The sequence below is a fragment of the Macrobrachium nipponense genome, chromosome 12 (assembly GCF_015104395.2).
Source record: "Macrobrachium nipponense isolate FS-2020 chromosome 12, ASM1510439v2, whole genome shotgun sequence".
In the NCBI taxonomy this organism is placed as follows: Eukaryota; Metazoa; Arthropoda; class Malacostraca; order Decapoda; family Palaemonidae; genus Macrobrachium; species Macrobrachium nipponense.
This window is the reverse complement of record NC_087205.1, coordinates 58,382,343-58,402,069: the sequence shown is the minus strand read 5'-3', so window position 1 is coordinate 58,402,069 and position 19,727 is coordinate 58,382,343. Positions and strand designations below refer to the sequence as shown.

The 19,727-nt window shown below is 47.9% G+C and overlaps 1 protein-coding gene across 1 annotated transcript in view; it reads right to left on the bottom strand.

Annotated features, from left to right (window-relative positions):
• The window catches only part of LOC135224548 (exostosin-3-like), a 247,063-nt gene that overhangs the window by 184,299 nt on the left and 43,037 nt on the right, over positions 1-19,727 (bottom strand). Inside the window, exon 3 of the mRNA XM_064263646.1 lies at positions 9,909-10,060. Within this exon, the coding sequence (XP_064119716.1) occupies positions 9,909-10,060 (152 nt within the window). The remainder of the gene's footprint in view (positions 1-9,908; positions 10,061-19,727) is intronic.

Sequence of the window (19,727 nt, the reverse complement as noted above, 5' to 3'; positions counted from 1 at the left end):
CCGCAGAGGTAAATACGATATGCGTATATGACTTGACCCATGCGTTAGCAAAATGACGCAAAAGATAAACTACGTAAGTATTGTAGTAATTTGAACATCGAATTCTCTACTACATCTTTCCTCGACGAGGAAGAGAGAAAGAAAGGAAAACGACTGTCCACGTTCTAATGAACGAGACTTTTTAAAAGAACTCCTTGACTCTTTGCCAAGACTCTTTTCCAAGAAAAGGGAGTAATATCGAATAGAGATCATCAAGAGAGAACCGAGGATCGAAAAAGACCGTTCAATGTTATGATATTGGACATAAGACTTCCTGGATCTAGTCTACAAGTCTTTTTCTTAACCCCGGATGAGCCTCTGAAAATGAATAAGAGCTCTTCCGAAATTTGTTAATGAGTTTATCCGCTTAAACGATAAAAACGTTAAAATCTATGTCAATGAGAACTACCCCCCCCATTTATGAGGGGTCCCCCACTTAAATGACAAAACGTTTAGTATCTTGACAATGGGGAAAACGTCCTTACTTGACAAAACTATTAGCACTTTGCTAATAGGGGAAAACCCTTTAACATGACCGAAAGTCACCCAGGAATCCGAGTATATAATCTTCCCGATTCTCAGAGAAATCGATGAAGAGGAAAGAGGGATCGAAGAAAACATTCGGGTATGTCTCCGCTAACTCCGAATCCTTTTTCAAAATTTCTGTAAAGGAATGTCCTGTGGAGAGTCCTGAAAAAACCTCCTCTTGACGAGCGTTATAAAGCATCAAGCGTCCTAAGAAAACGTCCTGAACAGCAAATAAGACGCCTTCTACAAGTCTTTTCTCTCGCAAAGCGTCCTGCTGAGCTTCCATCGAAGCGTCCTGGCGAATGTCCACAAAAGCGTCCTCATAAGCGTCCTGCTGAGCGTCCTCAAAAGCGTCCTGGAAAGCGTCCTGCCGAGCGTCCTCAAAAGCGTCCTGCTTAGCGTCCTGGAAAGCGTCCTGCTGAGCGTCCTCAAAAAAAACGTCCTGCGTAGCTACGAGCGTGTCTGAGCAGAGAACACCAAGTCTTCTGAACGACGTTTCAGAGAGGAACTCGTTGAGCGCCCTGATGCATGCAAGGCCCGCCAAGAGGCGTCCTGGCGAGCGACCTTGCCAACAATCTCAATGTTATGACGAACCGCGTTTTGCGTATGACGTTGAATATTTCAAGGACGTCCTCATGCGAGTTTCATGGAGAGCCGCACGCTGCTCCTGAAGTGTGTGAACACTAAAGGAAGACGTATGGCTTTCGTCTTCAAGACGTATGGCTTTCCGTTAAACGGGCCTTGACCTTCATACCTTCTTACAAAGACAGTGGCCGCCTGTGCGACAACTTGCGTCTTAGTAATGCAAAAGAACATCTCCAGAAACGCACTCAGCAAAGGAACGCCGAGCTTCCGAAAGACACCCTCGCAAGGTGCTTGCCAAGCGTCCTGGAGAATGTCTCTACTTATAGGGCGTCGAGCACCTCCAAAAGCTTCCTCACGTCTAAATTGCCCTTCTTATGCCGAACCAGAGACATAAGTTGTTTGACTGTGCAAAGCAGCTTGCCGGACGTCAAACTTATCAGCTTGCTTTTCCGAAGTAAAGCGAACGTTACATAACGTATACGGAGCGCCATGAGGAGAGGAGACGAATACTGAGTTGCTCCTCCAAAAGGTGGAATCTAGAATGTAACTAAAATTCGAGAGCCCTGACAGGGCACAGGACTCTTTCATCCTCTCGTGACGAGAGAGAGGACGTGAAGCGTCCTCTTCTCTAAAGCTTCTTTAGGGGGCGCGAGTCCTTCCGAGAGCTCCAACCCCTGTGTGGGGAGGACGCCTCGGAGGACGAGAAACAGTCCTTCAAGATTCGTGCACGTGCTCGATCTTCGGCAGCCTGGGAAGCGACAACAGGACCTGCCGAAAGGAAGCCAGATCAGCATGAAAAAACCCGTAACCCTCCTTCGGCTTTTGACATGCCCTCTCCCTGGTTTCCTGGAGTCCGACAGAGGTCTGGAGGCCTAGAGGCGTTATGGGGCCGATCTGACGTTCCCTCCTGACGAGAGAGAGGACGTGAAGCGTCCTCTTCTCTAAAGCTTCTTAGAGGGCGCGAGTCCTTCCGAGAGCTCCAACCCTTGCGCGGGGAGGACGCCTCGGAGGACGAGAAGCAATCCTTCAAGATTCGTGCACGTGCACGATCTTTAGCAGCCTGGGAAGCGTCAACAGGGCCTGCCGAAGGGACGCCAGATCGGTGGGGAGCCCCCGTAACCTCTTGCGGCTTTTTCGACATGCCCTCTCCCTGAGTCCTGGGAGTCCGACAGAGGGTCCAGGCCTAGAGGCATTATGGGGCCGATCTGACGCCCCCTCCACAACACAAGGGGCACTACACTTCACAACACTGATTGGAGAGCGAGCACTTTAGTCTAAGATTACTTGATGTAATCCTCTAGCAGACACTTCTTCTAGGCCCGTAAGCCATAACACAGGGTTAGGCAAAATAAAATCTACAGGAGGTTAGAAGGTTCATTTATTTCTAACTTCTGTTTACTGTGGAGGAAAACTCCTGATTCTAACACGCTCTAAAAAATGCGTACATGAATCCTCCTTCTTCCGTAATCAGTCACACATTACACTAATTACATTGAACTTATGCAAAGAAAACATGTAAACGTCATATATACTAAGCGAGTGTCTACCGAAGTTCCGGTAGCCTCACCTTACCCCATGCAGACAACAAAGTCTGAAACTAGGCTAACTAGCTTCAGACATCAAATGCAATGAAAAAATTTATGATAGCGTATGCCTAGCCACAAATCCAAGTCAATAATCGAAAGAATAATTAGGATACTTAAGCGGCTAATGAAGTTTCAAAATCCTAGGCGGAGGTCTGTAAACAGTTGTTTACCGACCGGCGACAGAAAAAATATGAATAGAAAATGGGAATAGTTCCTGATATCCGCCTCCCAGCGGCGGGAATGGGTACTACCACCTGGCCGCCCACTGCGTGTGCCGCGAATTTTGAAATTCTGTCGGACTTCGGAGAATACAGCTATATATATATCTGTCAGGTAAGTTTCATGAACAAAAGTACAAGTACTATAAAAAAAATCTTGAGTCTCAGTAAATGAGAGAGAGAGAGAGAGAGAGAGAGAGAGAGAGAGAGAGAGAGAGAGAGAGAGAGAGAGAGAGAGAGAGAGAGAGGGGGGGAATTTCATGAGCACTTGATGGCAGCAACAAAACAGCTCCTTCCCCCTCCTGTCACTTAACTTGATATGTATGACAGTTTTAGTACCTGGAGTTAGAGGAAGAAGACTGAGATTTCCTTCATTCTTCCATAATTTTTTAAATTTATAAGTGATTATTTTCGTCGGAAAATTCCGCAAATGGGCGAGTCTGTCTGCGAATAATTTCTAGATTGGTTCCAAAGAAAAATCTGCGAATGTGTGAGTCCGCGAATCCGGAGAACGCAAATACGGGGGGACCACTGTTTATGTTTAATAATATTTTCAAAAATAATAATAATAATATAACTGTTATAACAAAATTCATATTATGTGATAGTATTTTAAAGAAATACAAGATCTATCCATTTTGCTCTTAAATATTGGTCCCAAGACCGAACCAGGCCCGTGGCCGGACCGTAAGAAGTGCATTCCTCACAGTCACTCCTGTTCGCCTTGTTCCTCCCAGTGTTGCCTGAGGAGGTTGAAGGGACAGGTGAGGGAGACCTGATGCTCCTACCATGCCTACTAGCAGAACCAGTAGGCTGGGAGGACTGCAGGCGATCACCAACCCACGGTGGCGATCGAGCTGCAGGTCTGGACCAGCGGCTTCTTGTGGAGAAACGCTGGACCAAGAAACGGAGCGTCGGTCTCTTATGTCAGGGGAGCTGTTACGAGAGCTCTTCCCCTGCCTACCAGCAGAACCGGTAGGCTGGGAGGACTGTAGGCAACCATCAAACACAGTGACGATCGAGCTGCCGGTCTGAACCAGCGGTCTTCTCGCGGAGAAACGCTGGACTGACAGAGTCCGCTGTCGCGGTGTCAGTGCGAGTCGCGATCACTCCTTATTGCCTCACTCTTCCCGGTGTAGCTCAAGGAAGTTGAAGGGATAGGAGAGGTAGGCCTGACGCTCCCCCCACCCGCCTACCGGCAGAACCAGCGTGCTGGGAGGGGGGGGGGGGGGGGGGGGGGGTTGCAGATATTCGCCAACCCGCGGTGGCAATTGATCTGCAAGCCTGGTCGAGCAGCTGGACCGAGAACTGCGGCGACGGTCCCGAGCGTCAGAAGAGCTGCTGCTGGGCCCCCTCTCCGCCCGGTCCTGGTGGGAGCGGCTGTTAGGGGACTAGCAGAGTCCGCTGTCGCGGTGGGAGCGAGGCCTGTCCTCACGGTGCGCCAAGCCGCCTGCACAGCCGAGGCTGGTCTAGGCAACCGAGGGGACCGCTTCCTCGCCTCAGCTGGTCTGGGACCGTCACGTCAACCCTGGGTACCGGCGACTCGCCACAAGAATGATCGCTGGCCTGGTGGGAGTCACCTGGGCGACTCCCACCAGTCTTCCGCTCCGTGCCTGGATCCTGGCGCCGAGCGAACTCGGTTGCCTGGGTCTTGGCTGCATGGTCACCCACAGGTGACCGTACACTCGGTACCTCTCGCGAACGAGAGGCCGAGACGGTACCTGGCGTCGAGGCGGAACCTCTGGAGCCAGGAGAGAGGGTACCGGTGTTAGCCGGTACCCCTCCGGTCCCCGTCATCTTCTTCCTTGCGGAAGGAGAGGCGTGCCCCGTTCCCGAAGGAACAGGAGGACCAGCGGAAGCCCCAACTGTCCCACCGGAGGGGGACAGACCCTTAGAGGTCTCTGAGCGAGACTTCTTAGGGGGGGAGGAGGCCACCTTCTTCTTGTTCGGCTGGAGGGCCTCAGAAGTCGAAGGGGAAGAGGCAGCAGAAGACGACGGAGACACCTTCCTCTTCTTCCTAGCCTTCCTCTTCGCCAGTTCCTCAGGACAATCGACAGGTCCTCCATTCAGGACGGAGTTGGGGCAGTTGCCAAAGTAACATGGCCCAACTGTACCTGTCCGGAGGGACCTGCGGGAGTAGCAGTGGAGAGAATGTTCCTCGAGGAGGGCTACGAAACTCCTACCTGGCAGGTGAAGCATCTGCCACCCCCAAGACTGGTCGGTCGCACGAACCTGACCGTCGTCTGGGTGGGGCTGTTTCTGAAAGAAAAGGATTAATTAAAAGAGGGCTGGATGGCCTGCCTCCACCAGTCTCTGCGTGCACGGATCTGCGGGAATGTCATGTCAACCCTGGGCATCAGACGATCGCTGCGAGAGCAATCGCCGGTCTAGTGAGAGTCACCCGAGCGACTCCTACCATCTTCCGCTCCGTGCCTGGGTCCTAACACGGGGAGCGAACTCCGCAGTCTGGACCCTGGCTGCACGGTCACCTGTAGGTGACCGTACACTCGGTAACCCTCGCAAGCGGGCGGCTGAGACGGTTCCCGGTCCGGAGGTGGAACCTTCGGAACCGGGAGAGGAGATACCAGCGGTGGCCAGTACCTCCATGGTCCCCGTCTGCTTCCTCCCCGAGGAAGGAGAGACAGGCCCCGTTCCCGAAGGAACGGGAGGACCAGCGGAAGAGCCACCTGTCTCACCGGAGCGAGACAGACCCTTAGAAGTCCCGTGACGAGACTTCTTAGAGGGGGAGACCACCTTCTCTTACAGCAAAGCCTAAAAGTTGAAGGGGGGGAGGCATGAAGATATGAAGATCTCAAAGAGGAGGATGACGACACTTGACGAGCTCTCTTCCTCTTCGGTTTCTCCTTCTGCCAGACTTCTACCATCAGGAGTAGAAAACCTCACAGGGCAGCGCAACAGCTTCGTCCAGTGACATAACTCCCGGGGGTAGTGGTAAAGAAAATGATTATCAGCAGGGGATCAGTACACACACTCGAGGATCGGTACGCAACATGCTACGAGTCAAGGTACAATTCCAAGGTTAGGATCCAATACGAAGAGCATCCAACCAATACTGCTGAAAACACAATCACCACTAGTCTGTAAAATCAGGAAAAAAATAATTAAAGTAATGAGGATACTCCTCACACATCCAAGGGCGCCGCCCTACGAAGCGAGAGGAGATCCTCAAACACAACACTGCACGCCCATCCTTCTACCTTCTTCCGATAGTAAGTGAAAGGAAGGAGAAGAGAAATTACCATAACAACAAAACACGGACAAACCTTTTGAAGTTCCCTTGGTAATTCCCAAGTGTAAGCGTAATTTCCGGATGAATACATGTCCCATTACAGGATCAATATCACTTACGTTAAATACATGTCTCATCCTCATGATAAATACATATCTCGTCCTCATGCAGGTCTGAGCCAGTGTTAAAGGGCGAAAGAATGTAAATAATATGTTAGCATACCTTAGCCGCTGACTCTTAACACAAGTAGAGGAGCGGTTACAAAGGCTATCACAAAAAGTGGGTTTGTATATTAAATGAAAACCAAGGACAAACCTTTGTTTAGTATTAATATCAAACACTGTATATGTATAACTATTTAAATACAAAAAATAAACCAAAAGGATCCTACAGGGACAAAAGATCAACGACCAGGCAGTCGGAGCTCACAAACATACGTCTTCATCGGAAGACGGCCGAAAGCAAAGTGGAGTGTTTACATCCGGGCAGCCTAGCCTGCCCCACGGTAGTTACTGCCTAACCACCTTGTTCAAGATTCAACGGCCGTAATTCCAGCTATGCCGTAAGTTAATTCCTATTGTTAAGGGACCAAAAGGTTTGTATTACGTATCGGAACAACTTAATTTTTAAAAAATTCTTTTTTTCTTTTTTGATTTTTACATTTTTTTTATTTTATTTTATTTTTTTTTTTTTTTTAAAGAAAATTTCAACTTCTTCACCACTTTCAACTTTCTGTTTTTTAGTATCACTTGGTTCTTCCTTTTTGCTTACTACTACTCCTACTAAAGGCCTCTTTAAAAAATAACTATCCAAGGAAGATTGCTTCTGCCTACTTTTGACAATGTTCCTGAAACGACTCGGGCAAACGTCATCGAACTGTGCAAGCATACGATCTGTGTAAGCCTTTTCGGGTTGTCTCTTTTCTGCGAATGATTGCACCTTATGAAAAGCAGCTAGAGCATCCTTAATTTCTGCCGTTGTCATACAGTCGTCCTCCTCCTCCTCGCCGCTGCTAGAGAACGCTTCTTGAATGACGTTATGTTGCATGGCCTCCAACTCCTTCAGGTCATCTGTCATAAGCTCCTCTTGGTGCTCCTTGAGAAGATCATTGATGTCGTCCTCGTCGACGACCGGCCCCATGGGCTTGCCGAGTGCAACAATCTCGTCAAGGTCTGGTTGCGAAACAGTTTCAGGATTGTCAACTGTTCCTGAATCTGCAGCACCAGCTTCGCCCACATCGAATCCCTCAAAGTGTCAGGCGGATACAGCATCAGGCCAGAGTTTCCTCCACGAGGAATTCAAGGTTCGCCTCGAAACCTCCTGCCAAGCTTGGTCGATGAGTCGGATGCATATGACGATGTCGAAAGGCTCCTCCGAAATTCACGCAAGGTGAGGTTTGTGGTATCGATGATGTCGAAACATCTCTTAAAAAGATGTTTCGTATACGGCTTCTTGAAGTTCGATATCACTTGCTGGTCCATGGGCTGGAGGAGAGGGGTGGTGTTAGGTGGAAGATAAAGAACCTTGATGAAGGAATACTCCGCTAGGATATCTTCCTCGAGGCCAGGAGGGTGGGCAGGGGCATTGTCCAACACCAGCAGACATTTCAGAGGGAGGCGCTTCTCTTCCAAGAATTTCTTCACTGTCGGGCCGAAACACAGATTTACCCACTTGATGAACAAAAGCCTCGTTACCCAGGCTTTTGCATTAGCCCTCCACATCACTGGAAGCTTCTCCTTAAGCATTTTGTGGGCCTTGAAGGCTCGGGGAGTCTCCGAATGATACACAAGTAGGGGCTTCACCTTGCAATCCCCACTGGCGTTCGAACAAAGTGCGAGCGTAAGCCTGTCTTTCATAGGCTTACGTCCAAGTAGCTTCTTCTCTTCCTGCGTGATGTACGTCCGACGAGGCATTTTTTTTTCCAAAAAAGGCCAGTCTCATCAAAGTTGAAGACTTGCTGAGAACTTTAGCCTTCCTTGATCATCATCTCGTCGAACGTCTTTTTAAAGGCTTCGGCCGCTTTTGTGTCTGAGCTAGCCGCCTCCCCATACTGCACCACCGAATGGATGCCAGTCCGTCTACGGAATTTCTCGAACCACCCATGCGAAGCCTTGAAGTCTGGGGTTGGCGTTGATGTCCCTTCTCCTCTGTCGTCTTCGGGCTGGGCAATCAAATCGACGAAAATAGTGCTGGCCTTGTGGCAGATAGCCGTCTCCATTATCGTATCGCCAGCAATTTCTTTGTCTTTTATCCAGACAAGAAGAAGCCTTTCCATTTCATTGTGCACGTGGGTCCTCTTGCTGGACAAAATAGTGATGCCCTTGGAAGGTGTAGCTGATTTGATAACATCATTCTGCTTAAGGATGGTGCCTATTGTCGACGGATTTCGGCCGTATTCCTTGGCGATCACACTCAATCGCATACCAGGTTCATACTTCTTGATAATCTCCATCTTCGTCTCCAAAGAGAGCATCCTCTTCTTTCCGTGAATTTCAAGTTTCTTGGGACCCATGACTACGTATATACCGTACGTAATTATGTTATGTAGTATGTATATGTATGTAGTAAAGTTCTCACACAACACGATAAAGTATACTACAACTAAATCACTAAAGAATTTACGTTAATAAACAAAATCGTTAGAACGATCGAATACCTCGTGCTTACGATACTGACGATGCCGTGCAGTGGCCGAAGAAGCACGCCGCTATGTAGATGCATCATGGGAGGGATGCTGACCAATAGGAGAGAAGGATCTCATGGCGGTGACTAGCATCAGGAACCAATGGGAGAGTGGAAGGATGGTGGCGAGTCTACTCAGGTGGTGGTGCGCGAGTTTCAAAATTGTTATCAGTGGTCCGGGCGGATCTCGGACTTTACAGCAACAACCTTTCGTATCTTGAGCAATTTTCGTATGTAGAGCTGTAAAATTTTTCGTATTTGCTTTGGTATCACGAGTTTTTCGTAAGTTGAGCCTTTCGTATCTCGAGGTACCACTGTATAATATAATGGTAAAAGGGGGGGGTTGAGTTCAGAGGCAATGGAATCTCTACTTTTTACTGGATATTGATAAATGGCATCATGGGAAATAAAACCCAAACTTCTTACCTGTACAGTATTAATGTGAGAAATTCATATAAATATATCATTATCTCCTCTAACCATAGCCGAGTTTCAAGTGAAATAGTGTATTTAGAATATTTGTACTACTTAAAAATCTTTAAAACCAGTAGCAATGCAAAATCGGGCACTGGAAAGTTAGGTTGAGGAAGACGATAGAGACTGGATAAAAAGTAAAGGGAAAAAAGCAATGCAATGTTCATTAAATTAGTCAGCACTACAAAGAACTTTGGAATTCTGCCTATACTGTGCCAGGTAAGACACAACACAGTAGGATAACAAAATAAACATATACAGTATAACATAATCAAATTGCATGAAAGATGAGCAGCAAATGATGTCCATGACGTGTAAACTACAATTCATTCTAATAGCAGGATAGCTGATATTTCTTTTATCCACTAAATTAAACTATTCACGACTAACACATGAACACACACCTCATACTTGGTTGTACAACATACTGTAAGTAAAATGCTAAGTTTGCATGTTGTATGGACACCATGGTGTAATACTTAAAGCTTATGACAACCCATGGTTTATATCTATAATACATATAACATTTATCAACAATAGTACTACCTGTTCAACACTAGTTTTGAGCCTTTCTAATTCCGTCTTGACTCTTGCCTCCTCTAAGCGTAAACTTTCAACCCTGGCAGTAGCAGAAGCAATGTTTTCTTGCAGTTGCTGTCGATGTTGCTCTAGATCTCGTAGCTCATTCAAAACAGAAGCTTTAAAAAATAAAAAATAAATTTTAACCACTTGAAACTTTTTGGTTATGAAACAGTAAAACCAGACTTATGTAAACAAACAAAGCAAAACTTGTAGTAAATAGGCAATGTTATAAGCTAACTGTGCAAAAATCCACAAACAGAACTCTTTTCTACCTAAGTATTTATAGAGGGATGAGAGAAGCATTTCGGAAGTTTAACCAGACAGTTTTGGCACTGATGTCTGGAGCAAAAGTTAAGCCTACCAATTACCATTTTCTCAAATGAGTTCTTCCACTGGATATTATTTGTAATTTTTTACTCACCTGGACAGTACAAAACCCAGCTAGAAGATCTCGGTACTATAAGATTCTTTACTTAAAATTATCCTCTTTGTTCATAATTTCCTTGGAAAGGTTGTTAAGTACTAAAATGAGTTCATATCTGGAAGGCCTGGCAGCCAAATGAGGTAGCTCAAATCTCAATGTAACAAAAAAGGGCCTTCAGATTCAAAGAATTTTTGTTGTAAGACCGCTGACTGAGAATCTGATTCTCTTTAAAAGCAGATCTAGAAAAACCTTTATTTTCATTGAAAACTGAGGTAGTTTACTTGAATGTGGCTAATGGGCATGAGTGGAGAGGAATGCCTTCCATGATACCAACCACATCAAGTCTAACTGCCAGTTGAAAAAACATCACAGAACAATGATATTGTTATTTTACAATAAAGTTTTGTACATACTTACCTGGCAGACATATACTTAGCTTACGTCTCTGACGTCACGACAGAATTCAAAACTCGCGGCTAACGCGACAGGTAGGTCAGGTGATCTACCTTACCCGCCGCTGGGAAGCGGGTGTAAGAACCAACATACCTTTCTTGCCAGATTTTTTCTCTCTTATACCTGTCTCCTGAGGGGAGGCTGGGCGGGCCATCAATCGTATATGTCTGCCAGGTAAAGTATGTACAAAACTTTATTGAAAATAACAATATCAAATTTTTGTACATGAACTTTCTGTCAGACATATACTTAGCTGATTGACACCCTTGGTGGAGGGTACAAGACAGAAAATAACAAAGAAAAGGTAAACAACACCTGTTGTAGGATAAAAATAACCTTGGTTCTTACCTGTTTAGGCTGAAGACTTCATAGATACTGTCCTATTAGTCTGCATAGCCATAAGAGCTACAGCGAGGGCGTGACCTACAGCTGAAAAGACTCTTTGGGTCTACTAACGGGACTTGATATCCGCTTACTTAGTAGAATCCAAGTCGGATCATGTCAATGGGGGTTCGCCCTCTTCTATGACAGAACCTGTCCACTACCAACACGCAGGGAGCTTCAAACCAAATCCGATCACCTACCAAACTAAAAGTTTTTTATTAGTATACGAAACGAAAAAAGATGCCTACCTGCATCATTTTTCATACAACCATATGAACTCAATTAACAAAAACAAGGGAAAAAACTACTAAGGATATGTTTCCAGCTCCCTGCCCCAGCACCAAATCCGCCGATACGTACGGGCCTAACGCGAAGCACTGTCTAGACGTAATACTGACGTCTTTTAGGTAGTGGTTGGCGAATACTGAATTACATCTCCAGAATGTAGTTTTCATCAGATTCTGAAGAGACATATTCTTCTTAAAGGCCAAGGAAGTGGCAATTGCTCTCACTTCATGAGCCTTGACTTTTAGGAGCTTGAAATGTTCTTCATTACAAGATCTATGTGCTTCTTTCACAACACTTCTAATGAAGAAAGACAGCGCATTTTTCGACAATGGTCTGCTGGGGTCCTTTACAGAGCACCATAGTCTGTCCTCAATGCCCTTAAGGGTTTTCTTCTTCTGAAGGTAGTATTTTAAACTCCTAACAGGGCAAAGAGTTCTTTCAGGTTCTTCCCCTACTAGGGCAGATAAACCACGAACCTCAAAGTTCCTTGGCCAAGGATTTGAGGGGTTCTCATTTTTTGCTAAAAACGAAGGAAGGAAGGAACAAACCACGGAATCTCCTTTGAAAACCTACCCTTCCTTCTAGGGCATGAATCTCACTAACCCTTTTAGCGGATGCTAAAAGCCATGAGAAAGAGAGCTTTCCTCGTGAGATCTTTGAAGGAGGCTAAATGTGGTGGTTCAAACCTAGCGGACCTCAGGAAACGAAGAACCACGTCCAGATTCCAACTTGGAACTTCGTTCGAAGTTTTCTTGGAAGATTCAAAAGATCTTAATAGATCATGAAGATCTTTGTTATTCGAAAGATCTAAATTCCTATGTCTGAAACACGCAGCCAGCATGCTTCGGTATCCTTTGATAGTAGATACTGCCACAAACCGCATTTTTCTCTGAGGAAAACTAGGAAATCTGCTATCTGAGTCACAGAGGTACTGGAAGAGGAAAACTTCTGGTTCCTGCACCACCGGCGAAAGATCGTCCCCACTTCGACTGGTAGACTTTAAGGGTCGAAGGTCTTTCTAGCTGAGGCGATAGCTTAGCAGCTTTTGTCGAAAACCCCTTCGCTCTGACAAGACTTTTGACAGTCGAAAGCCAGTCAGATGAGAGCGGGAGGTTTCTGTGATACCTGTCGAAGTGGGGTTGTTTGAGCAAATCTTGTCTTTGTGGAAGTGCTCTGGAAAGTCCACCAACCATTCCAGTACCTCTGTGAACCAATCTTGGGCGGGCCAGAACGGAGCTACTAGCGTCATTCTTGTCATCTCCGAGATAGCAAAATTTCTTGAGGGTTTGTCCCAGTACTTTGAAGGGGGGAAAGGCGTAGACGTCTAGGGAATACCCTTTCCAATCTAGGAGAAACGCATCCACTGATACTACTGCTCCTGGGTCGAGAATCGGGGGAGCAGTAAAGTTCGATTCTTGCGTTCTTTGCTGTTGCAAAGAGATCGATGTGAGGTCTGCCCCATCTTCTCCACAGGTTCTTGGCCATACCTCTGAGTGGAGGGTCACTCGGAAGCAGTAGGAGTTGATTCTTCCTGCTCAGGAGGATCGGCCCTGACGTTCCTTTCTCCCTGTACGAATCCTGGTGAGAAGACTGATCTTCCTTGTTTGAGACCACAGCAGAAGATCCCTTGCTGTTTCGTACAGGGAGAAGGAGTGCGTCCCCCCTGTTTTTTTGATGTACGCCAAGGCTGTTGTGTTGTCCGCCGAATTGACCTGCACTACTGCATTTCGGACGTGGGGCTCGAAGGCTTTCAATGCCATCCAGACTGCCATCAACTCTTTCTTGTTGATGTGCCAGGACACTGATCCCCCTTCAGGTGCCTGACACTTCTCTTGTCCGAGCGTCGCTCCCCAACCTGCTTCCGATGCGTCGGAAAACAACACATGGCTGGGGTTCGGCATGTAAAGAGACATTCCTTCCACAAAACGAAGTGGGTTGTTCCACCACCGAAGGTCTCTCTTGATTCCCCTTGAGATCTTGAAGGAGAACTCCAGATCTAGGGAGAGACGCCTCCAGTTCTGGTATAGGAAGAACTGTAGAGGGCCTGAGATGCAACCTTCCTAGAGAAACGAATTGCTCCAACGAGGAGAGTGTCCCAGCAGACTCATCCACTCCTCGCTGTGCATGCATCTTTCTCTAGGAAGGTCGTTATTTTCTCGTAGCAACAAGCTATCCTCTCGGCGAAGGAAAAGCCCGAAAAGCCAGAGAAGCTATCCGAATCCCCAGATAGGATCCGCTCTTGACTGGGGATTAATTGAGACTTCTGGAAGTTCACCAGAAGTCCCAGAGAAACTTGCCAATGTAAGGGTCTTTTGAAGGTCCTCCAGACATCTTTCTGAGACTCTGCTCTGATTAGCCAGTCGTCGAGATAAAGAGACACCCTCACTCCCTCCAAATGTAGCCACTGCGCCACGTTTTCATTAACCCGTGAAAACTTGGGGTGCAGTCGATAGGCCGAAGCACAAGGCCTTGAATTGGAAGATGTTTCCTCCCATCATGAATCGTAGCTAACCTTCCGTTGAAGAAGGTATGGATCGGCACATGAAAGTAAGCGTCCTGAAAGGTCTAGAGACACCATCCAGTCCCCTGGACGAAGAGACCGCTAACACTGAGGAAGTTGTCTCCATGGCGAACTTCCTCTTTTCCACAAAGACGTTCAGGGCGCTTACATCCAACACCCGGTCTCCATCCTCCTGATTCTTTTCGGAACTAGGAATAGTCTGTTGTACAAAAGGCCCGCAGGAGCCGGGGGATCTTTCCACTAAGTTCTATAGCCTCCTTCTTCTAGCATGAGAATCTACTGCTAGAGAAAAAGGGCTTTGATTCATGATGGGGAGGTCCCTTGTACTTTGGCTACTAACTCCTCGGAGTTGTCGTCAATGGTGGTCTTGACGAGAAGGGAATGAGGTATCCTTTGCTGACAATCGATAGGACCAATTGTCTGCCCCTTTGTGGGCCCAGACGGCAAATTTCAGTAGTCTGGCACCCACTGATGTCTGGAGTCCTTGATCGATATTTCTTCCCTCTGACTGACCTAGAGAAGGTTTTACCTCTCTTAAAAGGTCTAGTCCCTCTGGTTGCCGAACCTCTGACAGCGGGTCCTCCTCGAAAGGGCTCCTGTCTCAGAGGAGTCTCTTTCTTGGCCTTGGTTGGAAGACAGAGCGAGGTTTCCTGGCCGGCCGCCTGGGCTAACATGTCCTGAGTAGCCTTAGCTGAAAGGGCACTCGAGACATCTTGAATAATCTTCTTGGGGAACAGAAGAGGAGAGAGTTGAGCATACATAAGCGAGGCCCCTTTGCGCATGTGAAACTGCCTTCGTGAGAAACGAACAGTAGACAGACCGTTTCTTAATAACTCCAGCTCAAAACAGGTGAGGAGACTTCACTCGATCCGTCTCTCACTGCTTTATCCATGCAAGTGAGGACGCAGTTAAGATCTTCAGGAGACAGAGAATCTGGGGTCTGGGTCTTATTAGCCAGAACACCTAAAGACCAATCAAGGAAGTTGAAAACTTCCAGGACTCGGAACATTCCCTTCAGTTAGGTGGTCAAGTTCGTTCATTCCCCACGTAGTCTTCACCAATGAAGAGAAGTCCGAGTCACACGCAGACGAAGGGAGAGCGAGGCCTAAAGGTTCTCCAGATTCGTACCAGAATCCCAATCTGCCAGTCAGTTTAGACGGAGGGAAAGAAAAACCGTCTTCCCTTTCTCTTCCTTAGAAAGGAGCCATTCCCCAAAACCTCTAAGCGCCTTCTTCATGGAAACAGTAGGTTTCATCCTTACACAAGACGAAACATTCGACGTCTTCGAAGTGGAGAATAACGAAAGAGGAGAAGGAGGAGCCACAGGAGAAAGGATATCTCCAAACTCTTGCAGGAGTAACTCTGTCAGCCTCTATAGGAGGAAACAGAGGAGTCTGGTGGTCTTCTTCTTATGAGGGGTCCTGGTTCTTCCTGAGCTGAAGAGCCCTCATGATCCTTAGAGGCGCGACTATTCTTAAAAAGAGTCTAGAGGAAGTAAGACGTATACGTCTTGGAGACAATGCTTCAGAAATGTGTCTACTTGCAACATCCTTCTTGTCTGGAGGAGTGCGTTTCCCAGATTCTTGGAGCCTAACAGGAGTAAGTCGGCTGTCAGGCGCAGAGCGCCTGTTTGAAGAAGAACTTCTATCAGGCTCTTGGCGCCTATCCAAAGAAAGGAGAGCGGCTACCAGGCGAACAGCGCCTGCCATACGAGAAGCGCCTACAGGCTCTTGGCGCCTGAAACCGAGGCGAGAGGATCTCTGGCGATGAGCGCCTACTAGGTGAGCGCCTACAAGGGAGAAGCGCCTGCTAGGCTCTCGGCGCCTGACTCGAGGAGAGTGAAAGTCGGGAGAAGAGCGCCTGCCAGGAGAAACGCGCCTAACAAGCTCTTGACGCCTGTCCAGCGAAGGGCGCCTGTCTGATTTAGGGCGCTTGTCAACCGGAGAGTGGAGGCGAGACGAGGAGCGGACTACGAAAGAGGCGAGTAGCGCCTACTAGGCTCTTGGCGCCTGTCAAGGGGAGCGATCCTGTCTCGAGAAGAGCGTCTGTAGGAGGGTGAAGATCTCCTACCGCGCAGTTTGCTCCTTGTCCGAAGGAGAAACCTGTCTGTCAGGCGAATGGCTCTTGGACGCAGATGTTATCTTGCCCGAAGCAGAAAGTCTCCTGCGAGAATCCGAACGCACAGGTGAGCGCGCCACCTTCCGTCGAATAGCGAGAGTCAGGAGGAGGGGAGCTGGACTTCTTTACAGGAAGCGAGACGTCCTTCCTACGACGAGAAGACACGCAAAGAGAGCCAGCCAGAGCCGAAATCTGCGCCTGAAGGTTAGCCAACACCCTTGCAGGAGAATTCACAAACTCGTGAACAGGTGACGAGGTTCGATCTCCGCTCGGGGAACGATACTCCTGAGATCTCTTACGCTTCTTCGCTTCCACTCAGGCTCTTCCGAAAAAAACTTCAGGGCTAGAAGGGCGGGCGCAGGGGGGAGCATTCCAGGCTCTCTTCGAAGGGCGCGAGGCTTCCGAAGAGCTCCATCCTCGTTTAGGAGAAGGCGAAGGCGAAGACGAGAAGCATTGTGCAATATTTCTCTCTTTGGAGCGATCCAAGGTAGCCTGGGAACGATCAACAGGAGCTACCGAGGGGACGCCTGACCGTTGGGGATGCTCCCTAACCTTCCTGCGGCGTCGACTTTCCTCCTCCACTGGGACTGGGAGTCTGGAAGAGGTCTAGGCCTGGAAGCATTAGGGAGCCGATCAGACGCACCCTCCACTGCACTGGGTTCACTGCACAAATCACTATTGGAATCACTCTTACCTTCTAATTGTTTGATTTTCCTCATCCATATGCGAATGGTGGCTTTCATGGAGGCCACTTCCGAAGGCGCATCTTCGGCTTCGGTGCAGGGAGCAGGAGCTGAAACTGACAAAGGAGCTACTTCTAAAATAGGATTATCTATATCCAACTCGCTAATACGAGATCTACTACTGCTCCTGGAAGAAGCTTTCCTAACTTTATCCTTTTCAAGCTTCCTCAAGTAGGAAGACAAAGACTTCCATTCATCCTCATTCAGCTTTTCACATTCATTACAAGGATTATTAAAGGTGCATTCATTCCCTCTACACTTCAAACATACCGTGTGAGGGTCTACCGCAGCTTTCGGTAGCCTCACCTTACACTCAGTCATACAACAAACTCTAAACATAGCAGTTTTCTTAGTATCAACATCAGACATGAATCCAACCGAAGAAATCCAAAGAAAAGTCCAATAACTGTCCACAAATCGCGAATGCCAGGCCAAAAGATCGGGTACTTCACCAAAAGTCCGTAGAAACAATCCAGGGCGAAAACGAGAAAAGAATCCAACTGTCAAGAGGTACCGACAACAGGTGTGGTCGACACCGACGACAGAAAAAATCTGGCAAGAAAGGTATGTTGGTTCTTACTCCCGCTTCCCAGCGGCGGGTAAGGTAGATCACCTGACCTACCTGTCGCGTTAGCCGCGAGTTTTGAATTCTGTCGTGACGTCAGAGACGTAAGCTAAGTATATGTCTGACAGGAAAGTTCATGTACAAAATTTCCAAGTTTAAAAAATCTTCTGAGCAACTACTTGAGAAATATAGTTGCAGCTAGATAACCTCCAGTTTTGGAGATGGTAGGTGTTGGTGAGACCAAATAAAATGAAGCTTATATAAGAACTTGATCACATTAGAAACACCCTCAGTAGGACTGCCAACAGATGTACGTATTAGGTTGGCAAACCATACCTGTTGATGATAGGCAGTGGGGGGAAAGCTGGACGTCTCTGAGGACGAGACTCCGACTTAGACACATCCTGGTGCACTAATCTGTCCTTGGTATCAGCCCGACGCCAGTCTATCGCATCCTCCAACTCGGTCCGAGGGAACAGAAATTGTGACTCCAACAGATCTCCATTCCTCAATGCCAGCAAGTACTCAGGGTCAGCTGATCTTTCCATCCTGGAAAAAGCCGCGTCTCTTCTTATCAGGAGAAGGTTAGCCCATAAATTAACACTGAGGTGAGGCAGATACAAAAATGCCTTGCCTCTGGACTACAACAAACTGGCAAGAGAGGAAGCACTCACCAACCCCTCTGGAGACCTGTCAGAAGCTATCTCGGCAATGACCATAGACCAGAGGTCCAGCCAAGAAACGTCTGCTACGTGGAGGCTGCCATAGCCTCCAATGCTGAGGCATCCTGTGGAGACAAGGATGGAGCCACCGACCTCACCTGCTCCAAAGTCAATCCTGACTTCAGACATATGACGTCCGGGTTAAGATGACGCAACATCAAAAAAGCAGAGTTCGTAGCATAGTACTTCCTATGCCTCATGAGAGGTGGGGGTAGCAGCTTGGCAGAGCTCCTAGAGCGAAGCGAACCATCCCAATCTGAAACAGAGGTGTTAACCTTATGCAAGACCGACTGGACATACCCCGACAAGGGAAGTTGAAACGATGACTTGGGATCCTGCATAGTTCCCACCAAGGTTTCCAAGCAGGAAGGAGTGTAAGACAACTGAGCCTGAATCCTACTCTCCAAATTGTTGAATCCACGAATGAGATTAACAACTTCTGTAAAGGAAGCCAAAACCTCTTGCATGTCTCCCTCCTCCTGCTCCGGCAACAGAGACCGACAACGAGAAAGGTGTGTATGCTTATCTAAAGCACCTTCCTCGATTAAATTAAGGCAAGAACCAGCAGCCAAAAAGCCCAAAACACCAACTAACCTGTCTGGGCTGGATCCAAGCGTCAACTTTCGTGATAAACCGACCACAACACTAGGGACACTACTGCACCCTCTCCCAACAGATGACTCTCTAACATGGCCGTGAATGGGCACAGGCGTGGCAGACATGAACGTGTGTCGGTGAGGAATCCCTAAAACTCGAGATAGAATGAGAAACCCCTCGGAGTCGAACTCCTGGAAGTACCAGGGAGAGGGGGCAGGCAAACACTCCCGCTGCACTAACTCTGCACTCGCAACCTTCGACCTCTTGACAGGTGCCTTGAGATTCTTACGGTGATGAATAGCCCCTGGAGAAGGCGAAGTGGGAGCACCTGCAACATGTGGACGAATGAGGGAGGTTGCAACATACTCGCGACACGATGCAGAGGACGAAGCAGCCACTTCAGATCGCACAGGGGAAGATACACTAACACTGAAACACCAACACTCTCAGGGACACAGGCGTAATGCTTTTCACTCGCAGACGAAGAAAGGGCAAAGTCCTTAGCCTTTCAACGCTTCATACCCCGACGCGGCGGAGATGGGGAAGAAGGAGAGGAAGACAGCACTGACTCCTTACGCAATCTCTTCGCAGGAGGTAGGGGCAATGCAACACGCTTGCTTCCAGTCCTCTCAGCCGACATGGCAACCAATTTATCTCCTAAAACAGAGTCCAATCTCTTAAGAACTGCGCGGCATAAAGCCTCAGACGAATCAGCAAGAGAAGGGTCCAATGACATGGAAGGGAGATGCAGCAAACTGGATGGCAGAGATGACATCACGGCAGCAAACGATGATGACACAGACAAGCGAGGCAGTACAGTGGAGACTACTGGGAGTGACATCATCAATGGAAGTGACGTCACAAGCAGCAATGATATCACGGCTTCCCGTTGATCCGAACGGGAAGCAGACACCACTGGTGGAGGGATACAAAATAACTTGCCCCATGACATCACTAGCAGGGCTGAC